Here is an 18,756-nt window from a genome sequence, read left to right on the forward strand (position 1 = left end):
TTTGGCAGGGACTGCAGTGAACACAGGTGAGGCTAATCTGGCACTTGAGGCATGACCGTCTGCCTCTCTGCACAGACACCAAAACCTCACTGCCTTCGGGTCTGAGGACACAAATTGCTGACACACACTAATGGTGCGAATGCTAACCTCCAGGTGTTCATTCCTCCAACACAGCGACACAGGAGTAAATGCTAGAGACAATAAAGCGTGCACATTGCTACTCTAGCACCAGGTCAGTAGAGCAAAATAATACCCCAATCTCTAAGACGAAGCGACAAATAAAGGAAAAAAGAAAAACTGCTTTGCTCCATTCTTTGTTATTCCATTTCTACAGGTAACAAAACACAAGAGGTGCGATGTAGAACAAAGGACTCAGAATGCACTGCGACAGCATTTGGGGACTCGTCTACGCATCAAAAAGAATCTGGTGTCTAAACACTTAAGCAACGAAAAGATCCACAAAACGTTGACGTTTTGGTTACTTTTTAACTACGCTTTCATCCCCTGAAATGTGAGAGGGCTAGAAAGGAGGTAGCTGAAATGTCAGCCCCATTGTTACTCTTTTCGGTTCTGCATTGTAATGTAATGTATTTTTTTTTCTGTTTCTTTGTTAGGAACAATGACCGATGATAATCACATGACATGTTCCTGATGTGAACATCTCAGTACAAAAAGTACAAACTGGGTTCAGAGTAGCTTGGAAAATATGCTCATTGTGATCTTTTAACAACAAACCTTCCAGCCGCTCTCAAGCACTTACGAGTTCTGACTTATCTCCCAAAACGATGCAGCCAGCATCTGAACAACTCTAAAACACGGAAAATACTGAAAAAGAAACTCCTTTCAGCTCCAGCGTTCTAGCCACTCTAAAGTGTCTACTACATTTTCAATGGACTTCTCCAAATAAAAATACGAGGGGATTGAGTGCAGCCACGGACAAAAAAGAATATTTGAAACTGAAAAAAAAAAAAAACCAACAACTGGCACGAGAGGAGTCCACCCAAAGAGCCGGGAAAGAAGAGAGCCCAGTACCTTCCCCCGGCCCGCAGTTGCCAGAGTCCGAGCAGACCGACTGCGCCTTGCAGGAGATGAGCTTGCGAGAGCCCTGCGACTTACTGCGCTTGAGCTGGGCTGGGTCGTGGTTGTTGCGGCCTTGCTTGCGGGTGCTGTTGGAGCTGGTGGGGCTAACGCAGACACCGTTCTGCTGCAGAGAGGGGAGATGTAGGGGGTTAGAGGAGGGGATAAGAGATGGAAGTGGGGAGGGAAGTGTAAAGAAAAGGGGACAAAGAACAGAGTAAAGGGGTGCAAGGGAGGAGGGGTGTTTAAAAGATGAAAGTTGAGGACAAGGAGGGTGAAAACAAAATTGTGAAAAATAAATAAAGCACGGGTTTGTCAATAATCTTTAGGAAAGAGCAAAGTTGATGCGACACCATGGCAAAAACTGGCACTTTCTGGTTCAAGACAACTATATTTGAACATTCCCCATGAGTCTTACAGTTAAAGATTTCTTACCCCAAAAGTTGCTCTTTTGTTCCCTGAACTGAGCTACCCAGTCCCGAGGATGCCGGAACTCCCCGAATTTTTTCAGTGTGTCTGCATGGAGCCTACCTGTTCCGTGCTGCTACCCGTGGGCGACTTGCACCTCTCGGGGTCTGCCATGTACTGCTCCACAATGTCGCCCAGCCCCTGGGGCTTGGTCTTCTTGGGGGAGCGGGGGGTGCGCGTGTAAGGGTCAGCCGAGCCGTACAGGTCCGGGGTGCCCATGTTCAGGAGGCAGGTCTTCTGGAGGAAGTCGACGATGACCAGGCCCGTCGTGGTGCCAAACGCGAGGCTGCAAGTCATCGGCAGGAGATGGAAAGGGGATTTTTTTAAAAGGGTCATCCAACAAAGAGAACCAACCAGCTGGAGAGCAGAAAAGGCAGCCAATCATCCAACCCATTAATTACTCGGCAGTGCATGACCAATCTTGACATCTGTACAGCCAACACTGTGCACCAATCCATCTCTGCCTAACCTACCGCCCACTGTGCCATATCTAACCAGCAACTTTGCCATCCGTCCAAATTATATGTACACACACACCCAGCTCTGTGGAGCTACTAAGGAACTGACCAGCAGCAATCTCAGCCTCTCTGCTATCCTAGACTACACATGCCAGCAAAATACTTACTCTGTGACTGCCGGTCACCAGTGCCCCAAAGTATCTCGCTAGCCAGTAAAACCCCAGCAAGCCTGCAAGCCTACGAACTTTCATGCCAGCCCGCCACCCAATCAGTGACCCATCCAGGAAGCAGCAAAGCCACCCATACACAAACCCAGCCACCCATCAATTAACCCGGCAACCCATCCACAAGCAACCAACTACCCATTAAGTAATCAATCCACCCACCCACTGGGCAGCCCATCCACCCATCCACAAACAAAAAACTACCCATCAGGCAATCAATCCACCCACCCACTGGGCAGCCCATCCACCCATCCACAAACAACAAACTACCCATCAGGCAATCAATCCACCCACCCACTGGGCAGCCCATCCACAAACAACAAACTACCCATCAGGCAATCAATCCACCCACCCACTGGGCAGCCCATCCACAAACAAAAAACTACCCATCAGGCAATCAATCCACCCTCCCACTGGGCAGCCCATCCACCCATCCACAAACAACAAACTACCCATCAGGCAATCAATCCACCCACCCACTGGGCAGCCCATCCACAAACAACAAACTACCCATCAGGCAATCAATCCACCCACCCACTGGGCAGCCCATCCACAAACAATAAACTACCCATCAGGCAATCAATCACCCACCCACTGGGCAGCCCATCCACCCATCCACAAGCAACAAACTGCCCATCAGGCAATCAATCCACAGATCCACTGGGTAACCCAGCCAACCATCCACCAAGCAACCCTGCCATCCACCCAGTCAGCCACATCACTTACAGGCCATAGCAAGAGTTGATCTCCACTGTAGTAATAGTAGATGGTGCCTCTCCATCCACCCAGACCAGCTGACAGCAAAGATCTGGCTGGAAACCAGCGGCTCGCTTGTGAGGTCCTCCTTTGACCTAAACAAGGATTGGAAACCCCAAATCAATTTCACTATGTGTCATTTTACATATTTCATGGAATTGTGTTCATTTCAATATGAGTTTATTGACAGTAAATCACAGTGCAATTCAGCTCATGACGTAAAATGACAGAAATAGGCCGACTTCCATAAATGAATCATACGATTCATTTCAAGTCAACAACATTTGAACAAAATTGTGTGTTTTGTGAACACTACTTGTTCACTTATGATAATGCAGAAAACTTTTTAGCACATTTATTTTGACAAGTTTGATGATAATCTTGTAAATAAACTTGGCTTGTAGCTGTAATAAGCTTAAATGTAGTGGACTGTGTCAATTGATCGAAACTGTTTGCCGTTGTAAAACATGTTTTTTAATCTGTGCCTTTTCTTCCGATTCTGTGCTCCCCACCTTTAGCTAAGCCTACCTTCAAGTTCGGCACGTTGTCCCGGATTCCCTCCCCGGAACTGGTGCTGGTGGCCTGGGCACCGGTGCCCCCTGACCCACCGCCCCCCGCCGCTGCCGTGGCTCCGCCCGATGCCCCCGCAGCCTGGCTGGTTGGAGCCGCCTGCTGGCTGCTGACTGCGCTGGCGATGGAACTTGCGCTGATAGTGCTGGTGTTGCGCTTGAGTGGGGTGGGCGGGGGAGGGGGTGGGGTCTCAGCCTCGGGGGTGTCTGGTTCTTCGGGCTCGTAGACGATGGCAATTTCCAGGACCTATAAGCATTGTAAATGCAGAGAAAAACTTTCAATGCCCTGTGGTTACGCTAGTCGCAGGGACGAGACTGAGAAGTAACCTCAATTAATATTCCATTATACAGGTCTTACATTGGGCTTGCAGTCAAGTACTACACATGAAGTACTACACATTAAGTACTACGCATAAAGTACTCCACACAAAGTACTTCACACGTATTAACAACTGCTTCTTAAGTACTCACTTATTTTTACAAGTGTCTCTGTCTCAAATAGTTTTTTCTCATATTAGCAAACTATCACTGGCTTCAATTTCAAGAGAAACTAGGATTACTCACAGACCACTTTCACAGAGCTGCCAAGCTCGGAAAATTGTAAAGTGCAGAAAATTTTTGCTTGGCAAAACCTGGTTGCCAGCCAGGAAGCCTTGGTGTGCATATTGGTAGTGACTGGTGCACGGCTGATTTTAGCACAGTAACATTTTTTCACCCAAGGAACTTTACAGAATTGGGTTCACGCCTCTTTGACTTTGCACAGCTCACGAGCGGCTCACCGTCAACTCAGTGGTGACCTCCAGCCTGCTGAACCGGTACAGTATGACATGGCCGCTGGCCCCGGCCACAGCTAGCAGCCGGCTCTCCTGGCACAGCTTGACCATCTGGATAGCAAAGGGCTCCTCATCGCCGTCCAGGCTCCTTGCCTGTTTCTGCTTCTCGAAGACCTTGGCCGTCTTGAGCTTGTAGAGAACTTGGAGCATGACTACCCAGAGAAAAGGAGAGACAAATCATGTGAGATGTCATTCGGAAATTCCACTTCCTTAGGAGGTTCAACTTTGACGTCTGGTACACTGACTTGTTTTGATGAATTTCACATAATGTATTCTTCAGACTGACAATGATTCTAGCTGCACAACACATCTCTGACGTGGGCTAGATTTCAGACCCAGATGCCATTGCCAGAGCTGTCAGTTTTCAGATAATACCAAAAAAACCCCATCTCTTGATGCGTAATTTCACTTTCCAGGCCAAAACACTGACTCATGTTGAGTGGGAACTTCCAATGTACAGGACCTGCCTATCAGCAAAAGCTGAAAACAAAGATGGAGCTGTGTTTGGAAAACAAATGACCAGGACAAGAGGCAAATTTAAGCCTGCAGACATGTACATAAACCCGGAGGTGTAGTTTTTATTTCCTTGAACTGTGTGGTAAAGGAGGGACGTCAGGGTGAACAAACAGAAAACGTCCTCACCTTGAGAGGAATCCCAGAATTTGACAGTACCATCTGCATGCCTGCACACAATCAAAACAATACACGTGTACAGAAGTGTGGATTCACACCGTAAGAGTACTGCATTTCAAATGTTTCTATGCTACCATGAAACCAAAAAAAATACAAAAGACTTTCAAAGGGAAAGCGCACGAAGACAGCAGTCTGATTTCAACCACCACTTGTTCCACCAACTCATTCATGTGTCCTTCACAGGCTTCCTTAGGATGGGAAGCAGTTACATGATGAACAAAAATCATGTGAACTGTCATTTTGAATGGAATAAGATGAGATTCAATTCAATCCAATCTTCACAATGGGACATGGTTGCTGTCTGTAGTTGAGATTTTTTTCAAAGCTGTCAAACGTTGTTCCTTTTTTAATACACAAATGTGACCGCAGTCACAGTGGACGAAGCTGAGCGTGCAATGTACCCTGTGATAACAATTTCTTGTTCGCTATAATCAAACCTTGTATCTATCCTAAGTTACATGCGACAGAGTGATATACAGAGTACAATGGACAGAGCTGAGCGTGCAATGTACCCTGTGATAACAATTTCTTGTTCGCTACTTCCACCACTTCCCCAGCCTCCTCCTTTGACTGGCCAGTTCTGCAGGAAAACAAAGACAAAACAATGTCCAATAAATAAATGTAGCTCTGTAATCTTGGCTGAGAAACACAAATCTAAATCCTAACACGTAAGCCGACGATTCCGGAGAGCCATACCGACTACATGCAACTGATTAATAAAAACCAGCAGATATTTAATCATGGCCTGAGTTTTCGGGCCATTTCTGTCGGGTTGTTCTTTGTCGTGATGTATCGATCTCTCCCTCTCTTGATAGTTGATACTGCAACTGCACGGATACCCACAGTTACTATTATGAGTAGGTTCTTGTACCAGAAACCTGCTGATCTGATAGGGAGACAAGCATCTGCCCTTATAACCGGTGCCACATACCGTACACGTACCAGGAATCTGTCAGTACCAAAGGATGCAATTCCGGGAAATGAGAGATACAGTGTACACGAATGAGGTTACGCTTCGCAGTCATGTCATCTGCTAATGTTTCCACCGGCCTCACCGTAATGTTCTTCTCGTTAACGGCTTAGAACACGAGTCTTTCCCAGAGCAAATCCAAGAGTCCTGGATGTACGTGTATTTGTGGTTAATCCTACGTGCAAGGTTCCACCAATTAATTGCCTATCGCCATTGCGCCGGCTGCCAGGCCTGATGCGTTTTGCAGGTTTCTGTCACAAGTCGTCGTCTCGCCAGCACATTATTATTTTTTTTTTCCTTGCCTGGCAGCCAAACAGTAAAGTGGGCGTCTGCTGAGCTACAGAGGCCGACAGATTTGGGCATTAGTCTGAGAACTGTGTAAACGTGATGTTCTGAGATTTGGAGTGCGTGTACCTTGACATTTTGAAATATTGATCCTCTAATGGAATTGCGATTTATGAGAGAGTATAGCATACATGCAGCCCCTTTAAGGCAATTTCTAGAACCAACTTCAAACAGTTCCTTCTCATCCTAGACAGAAGCTGTAATGTTGAAACTGTGTCAACCGTGACCAAATTCCCCAATGTGTCAACATCTGCCCATGCGTGAACATCTCTACTGCTGAATCACAGCATTAAAGGTACGGCACTCCGCCATTAATGTGAAATTGACAAAGGATTCAGTAACGAAACAATAGCAAAAAACCCTGAAATTAGCAGAACCAAGAAGCTAGACATTAGAACGGCAAAAACCCTTGGAAATACTGTGAGGTATATTAACTATGGGTCTATTTGTTTCACATGGATTTGGATTGCAATCAGTGATGCCAGAGCTGGTTCCTGCTATCCATTAGGTGGGTTTTGGTGTCAGTGAACTGACGACAGATCGCTGAATGCAATTCGGATCCGTGTGAAACAAACAGACCCAAGGATGACAGCTGTTGAAAACTGAACACAACGACCGCCCCGCGCCTTTAAAGCAAGCTGTGCTCTAAAAGGCTCTTTATGCAGTGTTTAACACTGACTAACTTGCCAGCCAGGAACTCTGCCAACCGCGAAATGGGGCCCACGTTCTTCCACCCTACTTAGACTGTTCCAGATTCCTATGATAAGCACCAAGTTGTTTTTTTGGGGGGGGGCCGTAGACAGAGTTCTGTGATTACAGGGCTAAATTTAAGACGGCTTTTAAAGTGTCAAACCAATAGGGCCCCGATTTGCATATTCCCTCTTTGTAACGTGTTAAATAAGGGACAACCATTTTGAATTTTTGAATCCGTAGAGTATCCATTAGAATGAACGTGCCCATGTACATGTAGTCCCCAAATGCTGAGTACAACTGAGCGTTCAAATCATCTTCTGGAGATACTGTGAGGATGGACAATGGTGGCTCAGGTGAGATATCAGAGCTTAATGGTATCCATCACTTATTACAAAGTGTGAGTCAAGCCCCCCAAAAAGTTCTCCCATTTCATAAATTGAACCCGAAAAGTTAGAACAACTAATGAAATAACACAATATTTCTCTTCACTGAAATCTTCTAGCTGCTGGAAACGCGTTCCACCTCCAGCCAACTGGTCTGCAGACTGCAAAGAGAGATCTCACCTTTTTACTGTACAACTGCTTCTTCCTGTTCAGGCTATTTGAGCCGGCGGAATACAGGTGCGGTATGAGATCCGAGGGACAGTCGGAATAGTATTGCACACAGGTGACTGGGGACTCGTGAAGGTCCATGGGATAGGGGTTTTCAAAGCACGGATACCTGTTGACAGAAGACGGGGAACAAGACCAAAAATACACACAAAAAATCATCCCCGGACAAAAATTGATGTCAAGATGTTTAATCTTCAAATTCAATACTCAAAGCGATGATAGGCAACAGGGGGCAAATTTTGCCAGACTTGGGTGAACAGAACGAGAACGGAAATGCTGAATGCCATTGGGTACACCTCCCAAACGTATTCAATAATTCAGCAGTTAATAATGGTTCAATTCCCTCTGCCCAGGATTTTTTTTTTCATATTCAGCTCCTTCCAATGTATCAGGCCATCCACTTTCATGGGGGAGTTTACATTATCTATCCTTCAGGGGCACTGACTTAAGATTAGAAAGGCTTTTTGGTGCCAACATGTGGACTTTTCTTTCCTTTTCCTTTCTATAATGTGAAATCAAATAAAAATTCAACCATTTGTCGAAAACCGGCATGATTGAGGAAGAGAAACAAATCATTTCATGCGGCCTCTGGGTGAATAGGCAACTTGAGATCGTGGAGGAATTGCTAGTACAATCTGGGCTGCACTATTAACATTCTGCTGCCTAAACTGAGTAAGCATTTTCAAAACTGTATGAAACTGCAGGGATTGATTAAAACTGAAACAGGTGGGGATGCCAAATGAATAATAGAGTGGCCCTCAGGTTGGACAGCAAATCTAAGGTAAAGGCAGTAGCACAGTTGGGAATTGATTTCAGGTATACTGGAAAGGCTATTCTGTTGAAAGTTCAACGCTTTCCGATACCTGCAAAGCCAATAGACTTTATTTACGGGGCCGGCCATGTTGAATTTGAAAGCGAGGTTAACTCTTCGTTTTTGAATGTTGACAGTACAAATAAAGCAATAAAATGAAATTTCATTGACAAATTTGCACCAGTCTACTCTGATAAATAATTTCAAATTTATGATTGACCAGACAGAATTCTACATTGCCAGATAATGAAAATTTTTGAAAGGGAGGCTTGGAAAGCACAGAAGTATAAAACAGTCTGGTGCCATCCTAATCGACAGTTCACAATATGTAAAACAGATTTGGGGAATAAGATAAAAAATGGCCTCCATGTGAATAGGGTCCATTCTTCACGATTAAAGAAAAATTCAAACAGCGCACATAAAATGGTACAGCTGGGAATGGTAAACAAACAAATTACATCACGCTAATGTAAGAGCGAATACGCAATTGCAGATCACAGAGGAGGTACGAGTTCACCGACCGACTTCCGCTAGAAAGGCGCAAAGCCAAACAAAAGCCACAGGAAGCGGCGGCTGAATGAGAATTCACGCGGGACGGCTGATTCACTAATCAAAGCTCCACTGGGTGACTATAACGCATTCAGATTACAACGGCAATATCTTCAAGGAATTGTACGGGCTAAGTTGTAATCTTCATCCGTACATTTTCTCTTGCATCTGGTTTTTTTTGTTTTGTTTTTACATATTTTGCTCAGCAACACAAGGGCTCACTGCCAAAAAAGAAGTTTTACATCTCAGCACGTCATTTCTAATGTGGGCAGCAAAAAGGAATTTTCAAAGATGGCTGTGGCTTACCCTTGTGATGTGAGGTCAACGACCACGAGGTCACTCTCCAAAAGGACCACTACAGCATATGGTTCCTGGGGATCTGAAAGCAGAAACAACGTTTTCAAGATTTTTTTTTTTTTGGTTTTACATATTTTGCTCAGCAACACAAGGGCTCACTGCCAAAAAAGAAGTTTTACATCTCAGCTTGTGAGGTTTTTTTCGCAAGCTCTCGGACAAGCACTGAGCATACAGTGCTTATTAATATACGTTGGGTAAGGGCGAAACCTGTTATATAAAAAGAAACAACGTTGTTACTCGCTGGCCGACACGCACTAGGCTGTCCATATACATGAATCTAAGGATGAGGCTACTTAATATGTTTAAAACCAAGACAATCGAGCCGCACTGGATTCGGTTGACAGTCAGGATATCAAGTGGTATTTCTTCACATGTATAAAAAGGTTTGCACACCACTGGCTATCTTACTGGTGATCATCTCACCTGTGTAAAACTGCTGAAACGTCACCTGAATTCGTGCAATATGAAATAACTTACAGATCAAGACGGCCTGTTAGAATATGGAAGCTGTTCTCCACAACCAAGAGGGATTTCTAGAAACACGGCAAGCAAACACTCATGACCAGATTGCTATTAATCCCACTTGAAAGAAAAACTACCAGCAAAGGTTTACCGAGGGCAAATCCTATTATAACTACACAAGAGCATGATTAGGCTGAAACCACACCATCAACCGATTATGCTAAGTGGCGACCTGGCTGAAATAACAGAGAATGACTTCACACAGCAGGAAAAACCAAGAGAAAAGATAAAAGGACCCCCGAAGGCCCATCCCTGAATAAAAGAATCTTTCATCCCCGAGTCACAAAATGACAGAGCTAATTAGATCTTTGCATGAATTGGATCAACGCTGCCGTGATCCCCACACTAGAAAATCAAATTGCAAATGTTAAAACAACCGGCTGCCGTCATATTCGGCTCATTTCGGCAGCTCTTGGACACGAGCCAAAGACGGGGCCTGAGGTAGGCCCAAAAAAAAAAAATCTCCTTCAAGAGCTAGTAAACGAGGGATAAATGAGCCTTAACTAGATTCAATTGATTCTTAATTGGATTGACGTGACACGTGAATATGGGTTGAAAGTTAATCTCATGGTAAAACAAATTCTGGGCAACGGGAAAGATGAAATGTTTCCTGCAATGACTTTTTTTTTTCACAGGGGGACCTCTTTTGTTGATAGGTCAACACTAGGTACTGTATGAAAGGTTGGTAGTCGACACACCGGTTGGTAAGACACAGCAAAAAACAAGACCAAGTAAGTCAGAAACACTCTTTGCCAAGACGTTGGTTTCTGTCGTGCACATTTGCTGCTTCCCGAGCTGTCTGTTCCTACTGTAACAATCCCAGACCCCAAGCGATAGAAAAACCCACAAAATAAACAACAAACAAACCGCGGGACAAAAAATACAAACAAACAACGTTTGGGTCTTACTGCTTGGCCAGGGGTTGTCACACAGACACAGGAAGTCCACGACGGTGTGCTCCATTTCGAGAACGGTGGTGGTCTTGCCTTGCATGATGGTGATACTGGGAGTACTGCTGGCCTTCTCGTACGGCAAACCCCCCGAAAAGAGAATGAAGGGGTCCCTGAAAGAAGATCGGAGGAAACATTTCACATGGCTCTTCTAAAATATGATTCAATCTCAGAACAATTGCGCTCTAAGTCTTCTTGTACATTTTCAGATTTCCTTCCATCCACCCCTGTTCGCATTTTCTTGGCGATTTTGAAAAGAAACAGCTTATTTAATGTCTACTGATCAGTTTTACTAATAAGCAAGCTTGTTCCCAGGGCATCAACTCAAAATGACATGGCTAGGTTAATGAGGTGGTTCATCATTAAAAGATTTTGAGACCTTGACTGATTTCTCACAGTACTTGGTTCAGCTTGACAAAGACTGCGGTTGCTCTGCAGTATCTTACCCGTTCTTCACTGACCTCCACTCTACTTTGAGTACTGGTGTGCATGGCTCAGGCTTCAACCCCTTGGCAGGCACTTTAGCTGTGGGTGAGTTCAGGGAAGAATACAAAATTACACAAGGGTCTTACAAAAGTACGGACAAACTTTTTGTGTCCACGCAATGAACACTTCGTGGCAGAAAATGAGACAGATGGACCTGGGCGACAGGACATGATTCGTGAAATTGAGACCCAATCCTGAGGTCGGAGAGAGATTGAGATTGGCAATTCTAGACCGATTCAACCGGGCTACGTTGATGCGTTAGGGCAAAGAGGCAGGGGGAACAGGAAGGAGGGGTTGATGAAGTTTGGTTCCCTACCATGCGGCGAGATGATATTTGCCGGCTTGGTGGCGTTCTTGACACTCCACGTGGTCAGCGTGCCGTCGGTGTGGCTGACAATGAACTGCTTGCCTTCGTGGTGCCAGGAGATGCAGCGCACTGGCTGGCTGCAGTTGAAGCGCTGCTCGGCCGCCCTGGTCCGCAGGTCCCACATGGCCACCACGCCCGTCTCAAAACCGATCAGAAGCTAGTTCAAGCGATGGAAATTGTGTGAAGTGAAACAATGGACACCGAGCCCAATCCAATCATGAAAAAATGTAACAATAGAGGCCACGCCCTTCTCAAAACCAACAAGAAACTGGCTCTAGCAGTAGAAATCACGAAATGAAACAATGGACACCACACCCGACAATAAAACAATAGAGACCACGCCCTTCTCAAAACCAATCAGAAGCTGGCTTAAGCAGTGGAAATCATGAAATGAAACAATGGACACCACACCCAACAATAAAACAATAGAGACCACGCCCTTCTCAAACCAATCAGAAGCTGGCTTAAGCAGTGGAAATCATAAAATGAAACAATGGACACCACACCCAACAATAAAACAATAGAGACCACGCCCTTCTCAAAACCAATCAGAAGCTGGCTTAAGCAGTGGAAATCATGAAATGAAACAATGGACACCACACCCAACAATAAAACAATAGAGACCAAGCCCTTCTCAAAACGAGTAGAAGCTGATTCCAACAATCACATTATTTACAATAAAACAATGGCCACCACACCTGCCTCAAAATCAGAAACAGGTTCAAACTATTAAATAACTTGTACATGAAAACAATGGCTATTGGCCACCACTTCTGCCTAGTTTTGGGAGTCTAACAGTATTACAAAGAGGTACATGTACACTGCATTTCATGTGACATAACATGACTGCCAACGGCATTTTAGGAAGCGCACCGTACCATGTCCGTGGAGGCGTGCGGATTTTCAAATCTGTGTATTTCTGTTGGCAGTTTCAAGTACGCCCGAATGTTGAGAGACTTTGAAGGCGCGTGTTTCCACACACATCCGTGTAAATTGAACGCCAACTGTCAAACATCACGTGACTGGAAATTCTCTACACATGTGCATGTACCCTCCCTTCTAAAAGGAAAGTCAGTTTTGCAGTAAAGGCCTATTTTTATAAGTTACTGCCAAGCACAGATCAGGTACTGTTCTTCATCCTTGCCCACAAGCATTATCCTTCATAATTGAATTTTTTAAGTACAGAGTGGGATAGAAAAATCTTTTCCATTTTCTTTTTATTTATTGATTTGTTAATACAAGGATGAAATACATATGTACATATGCATTTTCTCTCTCTCTCTCTCGCTCTGAAAATTGGCCTTGGGGAAGGGAAAACCTTCAGTGACAGTGACAAATGGTCTGACCGATACGGTGTCACAAGCGTGGTGGGATGGAACTGACCTTGTTTGCATCTGTTGGGTTGTCGCTGAGGTGAACAACTGGCCCAGGATGGGTCTTTCGTGACCTGAAATGCAAATTGAAGTCCCAATCAAACCGCACATCTTCAAACCCCTTTAGACCCGGCAAGATTTTTCAAACATCCAGCCGGAGGATGTGGGCAAAGACTTTATGGGATGTGGGAAGATAGAGACAGGGCAGTACTTCCCACAGAGTTTCGGTGCAAAGGATGAAATGGGTGTAATTCTGCAAGGGGGATGATTTTGATGGATTCCGATGGGTCTTCTGCAAACTACATGTATGTTAGAGGTTACGGTTAAGGCAGTCCGCCTGCTGCAAGCTTGTGGCTGACCGCAGCAGGATAAGTTTGAACAATTGCCAACCTGAAGACATGTACAGTGTATATTTATGATTCCTGTGTACATGTATCCCATAGACATGTACATGCTATTTGGCAAGATGAGATTCTCAACCAAAATGGCCAGTGAGGTCTTGTGTAATTGGACAACGTAAGGATTTTTTTTTCTTCCACCAATATATAGCAATCTGCTTGCATAACTGTAAATATGGCCGGTGCCTTTGGTAGGCTCGTCTAGTGAGCAGAAATGCTGTTGATGTATTTGGATACGAAGGAAAGAAACATCCAGGTGGATGAAGACTTTTGCACTAGTCAATGGCACTATGGGAACACCATACATAAACTACATGTATACCATCTGATCCAGCTCTGAATGGACAGAGTACATGTACATGAACAGCACATGGACATGTATGGAAATGAATCTCCCATTATGGTCTCTGGACCCAAGTCAGAAGCCACTGAGGCGATAAATGAAAACTATGGAAATCAGCCCAATTGAAGGTGACATGCCTGATTAAGAATGTACAAAAATACACACTATTTACTAAACACGACACTCCCTCCTCCTTCCCATGTCTTTCCCCCTCCCCCCCGGCAGAAGATATTTTTTCTCCTGCAACCATGACTGATGCCACCCGACCCAGATTGGCGACGAATCCGCATGAATATTTTAAAGCGGATCGGTCATGCGTTCCTGTGAATTAAAGATTTAAAACGGTTTGCTGCAACATGGCTCATGCAATCAACTTGTGACTGCAAGCCATCAGAAATATATAAAAGGAAAAAAAAAAAAAACAGGTAGCGTCACCACGTTTCTCATGCCAAAACCTTTGATGATATTTAAAAGCTAAACCTTTGGTATGCGCAGCTTATTACTGAATGACCTTAATCACAGATGCTCTTTTGGGAGCTTACGCAACGAGGAAGCAAGCTTTCTTACAACAATGACACATGTGCATGAACATCCTGTAATGCTTTGTGAAGATTAAGGATAATCACAAATAAAAACAAAGTCGAGTTATCAACTTAATTCCTAAAGCTTTGTGGCATACAAGCACAAGTACATGTCAGCCTTTGAAACCTTCTGTCTTCTTAAGAACCTCTCAAACTCAAACAGACAGTGGTGTTAAATTTGGTAAAACTCGGTTTGTTCTGTTTCATGTTTGTTTTCAAGGCCTCTGTTTCAGGCAAATAACCAATAAAGTTGAATGTTCATTTCATTTATTTTGGTTATACAATAAAAGACAAACTCAAAAGTATCCCTGGCACTAAAGCCTCAGGGCCTAAAAATGGACCGAAAATTTAAAAATGATCGAATCAGTTTGAGGATGAAAAACCAATCATGTTGGACTGGAATCCATATCATGTAATGCAAGGAAACGACAAATGCACTTTTTTTTTTCAGAGAAAGGTGGACACTAGGTTGGCAAAGGCACACCCGCAGAGTCTCATTGGCAGGCACCAATCTTGACCTTTGTTTTGCCAGGAGGAAATTTATCACCAGGTTTTGAATGAAAATGGAAGATGTTTCTAGCGCATATAAATTCAAAAATCTATTTGTTGGTTCTACAGCAAATATGGCCTGCACAGCGAATCACATGCAGATCAAGTTTAAAGGGAGTTCGAGGGCGCTGTTAACAAATTACAACCTCTGAGAAAACATCCCCAGGGTTCCACTGTCGCCAAATGGCAAATATAGACGTAACAACCTTGGCTGTAATCCTGAATGACTGATAAGAAAAAAAAAATGTATTTAACACTGCATGCAAAAAAGTAAAAGGACGGCCAAAAGTTCATTTGGCTGAAAAATTCCATTCAAAAGTTGCCGGCTGGGGACCCTTGACCTGCTGAAGAAAGAGTACATGTAGCTTAGCAACACCCTTCACCAGGCTTTCTGTAACATTTAAAGAGTAAGATTTTGGCACCTGTCTAGTGGTCTCTTTATCGCTCAGCCCTCAAAGTATACTTTGAAAAAAGGTTTGAGTACTCACAGCTCGATGGCTTTGTTCCAGTTGATGACATAACCGGAGAGAACAAAGGACTCAATATTGACGACGTGGACATTCCCTCTCTCTGTGCCTATGTACAGCCATTTGCTTTGGAATGGGAGGGTACAGTGTGTTATTCTGCAGGGAAAAAAAGCGACAAGAAATTTAGCCAAACCTGTTCTCTTTTCCCTCACTGCTGGAACAGGGCATGCACAATACCCACCCCAAATTAAAGTGCACCCCCCAAGCCGCAAAAAAAAAGACAGATAGTTGTAGGTTTTCCAAGCGGGTTCTTGCATGCGTTCTGTATGTACGCAAAGACCATACATTACGGAATAATTTCATTACGCGTAATCAGCGTGCTCCGAGTCAAACGCACCACTAGGCCGCCAATCTCCATTATAAACACGCGCCTAAGTGGCGAGTACCAAAAAAAACGCCCTCTTTTGTTCCGCTCAGAGCAGATCACTGAAAATACTTTGGGGATCCCTGGAACCCTTTTGTCCACCTACATTAGACAGTGTGAAGTCAGGGTCTAATTTCCTGACCCCTTTCCATATATGCTGACCAAATGAACTACTTGTTTTACAAGTTTCCTTCATCTTTGAAGATCAAGGTGTCCAAAAAGGTTTCAAACCCTGAATTTCTCAGTTCACATTCACTGATGAAGATGTCTCGACCGGCCATTTCACAACCAAAAGTGCTCCATCAGCTTGCTTTCAAATTTCTTTTTTTATCTGATAAGCAGGAGGCACATTTGGTAAGCTGAAACGTCAAACTTGAATCGTAAGTTTGAAACTTATTTTTGTCTCGCAAAGCTCTCGCAAAGCACTTAGCACACGGTTACTCTGATGTTAAACTGTTCTTCTATGAAACCTTGTATTGGATGGTGAAAGTGTATTTTATACGTGCACATGCACACACCGATCCCCTGCTTTACAATGTGCATTACAAATGTATTGTAAAGAAGAGTGCCATGACAGTCACCTTCGGAAAAAAAATGTGACAACCAACAAAACAATGGCAGAGAATAAAACCTTGCCAATAATCGAACAGTTTGTCTGTTGTGGGTAGCGGTGGAAAGGGGGGGGGGCTAACGCACCTTTCTCTGTTGAATTTAAGTGAGTGTAGTATTGCTGGTCGTTTCTGTCGTAAGTTCCATAGATGCAGACTGTCATCGGCACACACACTGACTAGAGCACCCTGGAGGAGAAAAGAAAGAAGGAATTATACAAGAAACTCTGACGCCGCAAAACAGCTTGACCCTTGGCCAGGACATTCTGGGACGAAGCCGGATCATGTCGGGAGTCGGTAGCGAGTCAAATCAAAATCAAATCACAAGTCTATTCACAAGTTCCGTTGTAAGCGACTGAGGACCAACAGTGGCAGGGCGTTGCGCGAGTACAAAGTTCGTTTTTTGAAGAGCTTGCATCGACTTGACTCACGGTTTTTGTGAGGGAGGTGCGAGGACCTACAAAGGTCAGTGACAGTCTCAACTGCATCAAAACACTGTCAGATTGGAAGAGTGTGACGTTGCAGCCGATTAACTACCCTCTCTTGTTCCATGTATTGCATTTTCAAGAATCCAAGCACATCCACCTTTTGCTTCATGTCAGCTAAATGTCGCAACAGAGTTGATCACAAATAAAGTCCCAGGAAAATTGTTAACGCTGGTGGAAGAGCGACAGAAGGATACCCTCCAACAATTGCTGGCAGTTTGAACTGATAACCTGAAAATTGATTACTACTGAATTACTGACTTACACTGACCATAGAGTGGATCCCCATCTCTACTTTTTTTCACACCATTGGCTGTACATCACATTATACACAATCACACTGTGGCACTGCCATGATTTGTCCGGATGGGGGAGGAGTTTTTTTTGGGGGGGGGGTACTCAGCACAGGCAAAACTGATAAACCATAACCAGTAGAAGAGGGACCAATCTAAGATATATTCCACCAAATCGGTGATTTTTCATTCCCTTTGTACTCCTTTCTTCCGCTTTTTCCTCTCGTTATTTTCCCGTTTATTTTTGATTGTTAATGAGGAGGGGGGGGCAACAGCTTTCGTTGCCACGCCCCCTTTGCAGCATGCACGGACTTGACTGCATCCTCTCCCCCAACTCTCCCGCCAAAGGGTTCACGCGGGAATTCCTACCTCGTTGACAAGGAACATGAGTTGCAGTACTGCCGTGTCGCTGTCGTGACGTACGTGGCAGTCCACACCAGGCCGGCCAAATCTGGACAGGTCTCTGAGTTAAGTTAAAAACCTCGCTGGGCACAAAGGCATAGGTACAGGCACGCGTGTCTTTCTGGCACTGGGCTGACGGCTCTTTCTGGTCTGTGTTGTCCATTGTTGAGTTTCCTCGAATAAAAACAAACAGTCCTTTTGCCCTGTATTTCTTCCACACAGGTCCCATAAATACATGTAGCAATATACAGACCTACATGTATACAAAACTAACTTAAATACATACACATGTACATGCATGTACATGTATACTTGTATCATCCAACAAAGTCAACTTGTCAGTGGCGAACGTAAACAGCCATTTAATATACATATCCACGTACAAGTATCTACCTTCAAAATGCATGTGATTCATTCAAGTACCAGTAATAATTGCCAGCAGTAGGCATGTGAATCCCAGACACATACCAAAATTGACACTGAAGGCATTACGGTGAATGCATACGGGTACACTGTACATCCCCACTTCAGGGAAATCACTAAGCCCCAACAAATTTATTGATGTCGGTAAATGTAACTCCAAATAAACTGGAATGCTATTTCCTATCGAGTCCGATTCTTTCCCAAATCCCCCTCCCCGCCCGAAACACAGCACAAAGAAATAGATCCACGCAAGCGTGCAGAACTGTCATTAAAAATCCCTGTCTGATTCGTAATTTTACTCTCTCCGTATTTGTTGAGAGGATCCCTTCACCCACTTGGCATAAACAGATCGTGTACATGTACGAGTGCGTGTGTGTGTGTGCGGTGTGCAGTGCCCGCTTCCAAACCGTACAGATGTTAGCAGCAGTAAATGTGACCAGGGCACGAGGCAGCCACCGTGTACACGTATGCACACGTATCATGTCACACGCTCAAATGACTTTAATGAGACGGGCATAATAACCAGCATGCAGTGATGTCATCTGCCATTCCTTCACTTATGGATCTCTCCCCCATCCCCCAACCCCATCGAGTAAGACTCTCTTCTTTCATCCCCCCCTCCCCTCAGTATGAACACGGTAAACATCCGAGCAATTGTACATGTACAATGT

General features: G+C 44.5%; 1 protein-coding gene across 11 annotated transcripts in view; it reads right to left on the minus strand.

Annotated features, from left to right (window-relative positions):
* LOC110984498 (syntaxin-binding protein 5-like) overlaps positions 1–18,756 on the minus strand; it is a 73,218-nt gene that overhangs the window by 21,209 nt on the left and 33,253 nt on the right. For 3 of the 11 annotated variants that reach the window (XM_087146250.1, XM_087146248.1, XM_087146244.1), the window contains exons 3-18: positions 17,630–17,711; positions 16,571–16,671; positions 15,472–15,606; positions 13,123–13,186; positions 11,689–11,896; positions 11,333–11,411; positions 10,845–10,999; positions 9,364–9,436; positions 7,650–7,806; positions 5,591–5,658; positions 5,028–5,068; positions 4,332–4,537; positions 3,512–3,799; positions 2,954–3,078; positions 1,609–1,831; positions 1,117–1,201 (exon numbers count right to left, since the gene is read on the minus strand). In XM_087146250.1, the coding sequence (XP_087002376.1) occupies positions 1,117–1,201; positions 1,609–1,831; positions 2,954–3,078; positions 3,512–3,799; positions 4,332–4,537; positions 5,028–5,068; positions 5,591–5,658; positions 7,650–7,806; positions 9,364–9,436; positions 10,845–10,999; positions 11,333–11,411; positions 11,689–11,896; positions 13,123–13,186; positions 15,472–15,606; positions 16,571–16,671; positions 17,630–17,711 (2,090 nt within the window). Of the gene's footprint in view, positions 1–1,032; positions 1,205–1,608; positions 1,832–2,953; positions 3,079–3,511; positions 3,800–4,331; positions 4,538–5,027; positions 5,069–5,590; positions 5,659–7,649; positions 7,807–9,363; positions 9,437–10,844; positions 11,000–11,332; positions 11,412–11,688; positions 11,897–13,122; positions 13,187–15,471; positions 15,607–16,570; positions 16,672–17,629; positions 17,712–18,756 lie in introns of all 11 variants that reach the window. The other 8 variants (XM_087146249.1, XM_087146247.1, XM_087146243.1 and 5 more) reach the window with 4 other exon arrangements.

This window comes from Acanthaster planci, linkage group LG15 (assembly GCF_054643075.1).
Source record: "Acanthaster planci isolate LZ-2023a linkage group LG15, COTS_SCS, whole genome shotgun sequence".
Lineage (NCBI taxonomy): Eukaryota > Metazoa > Echinodermata > Asteroidea > Valvatida > Acanthasteridae > Acanthaster > Acanthaster planci.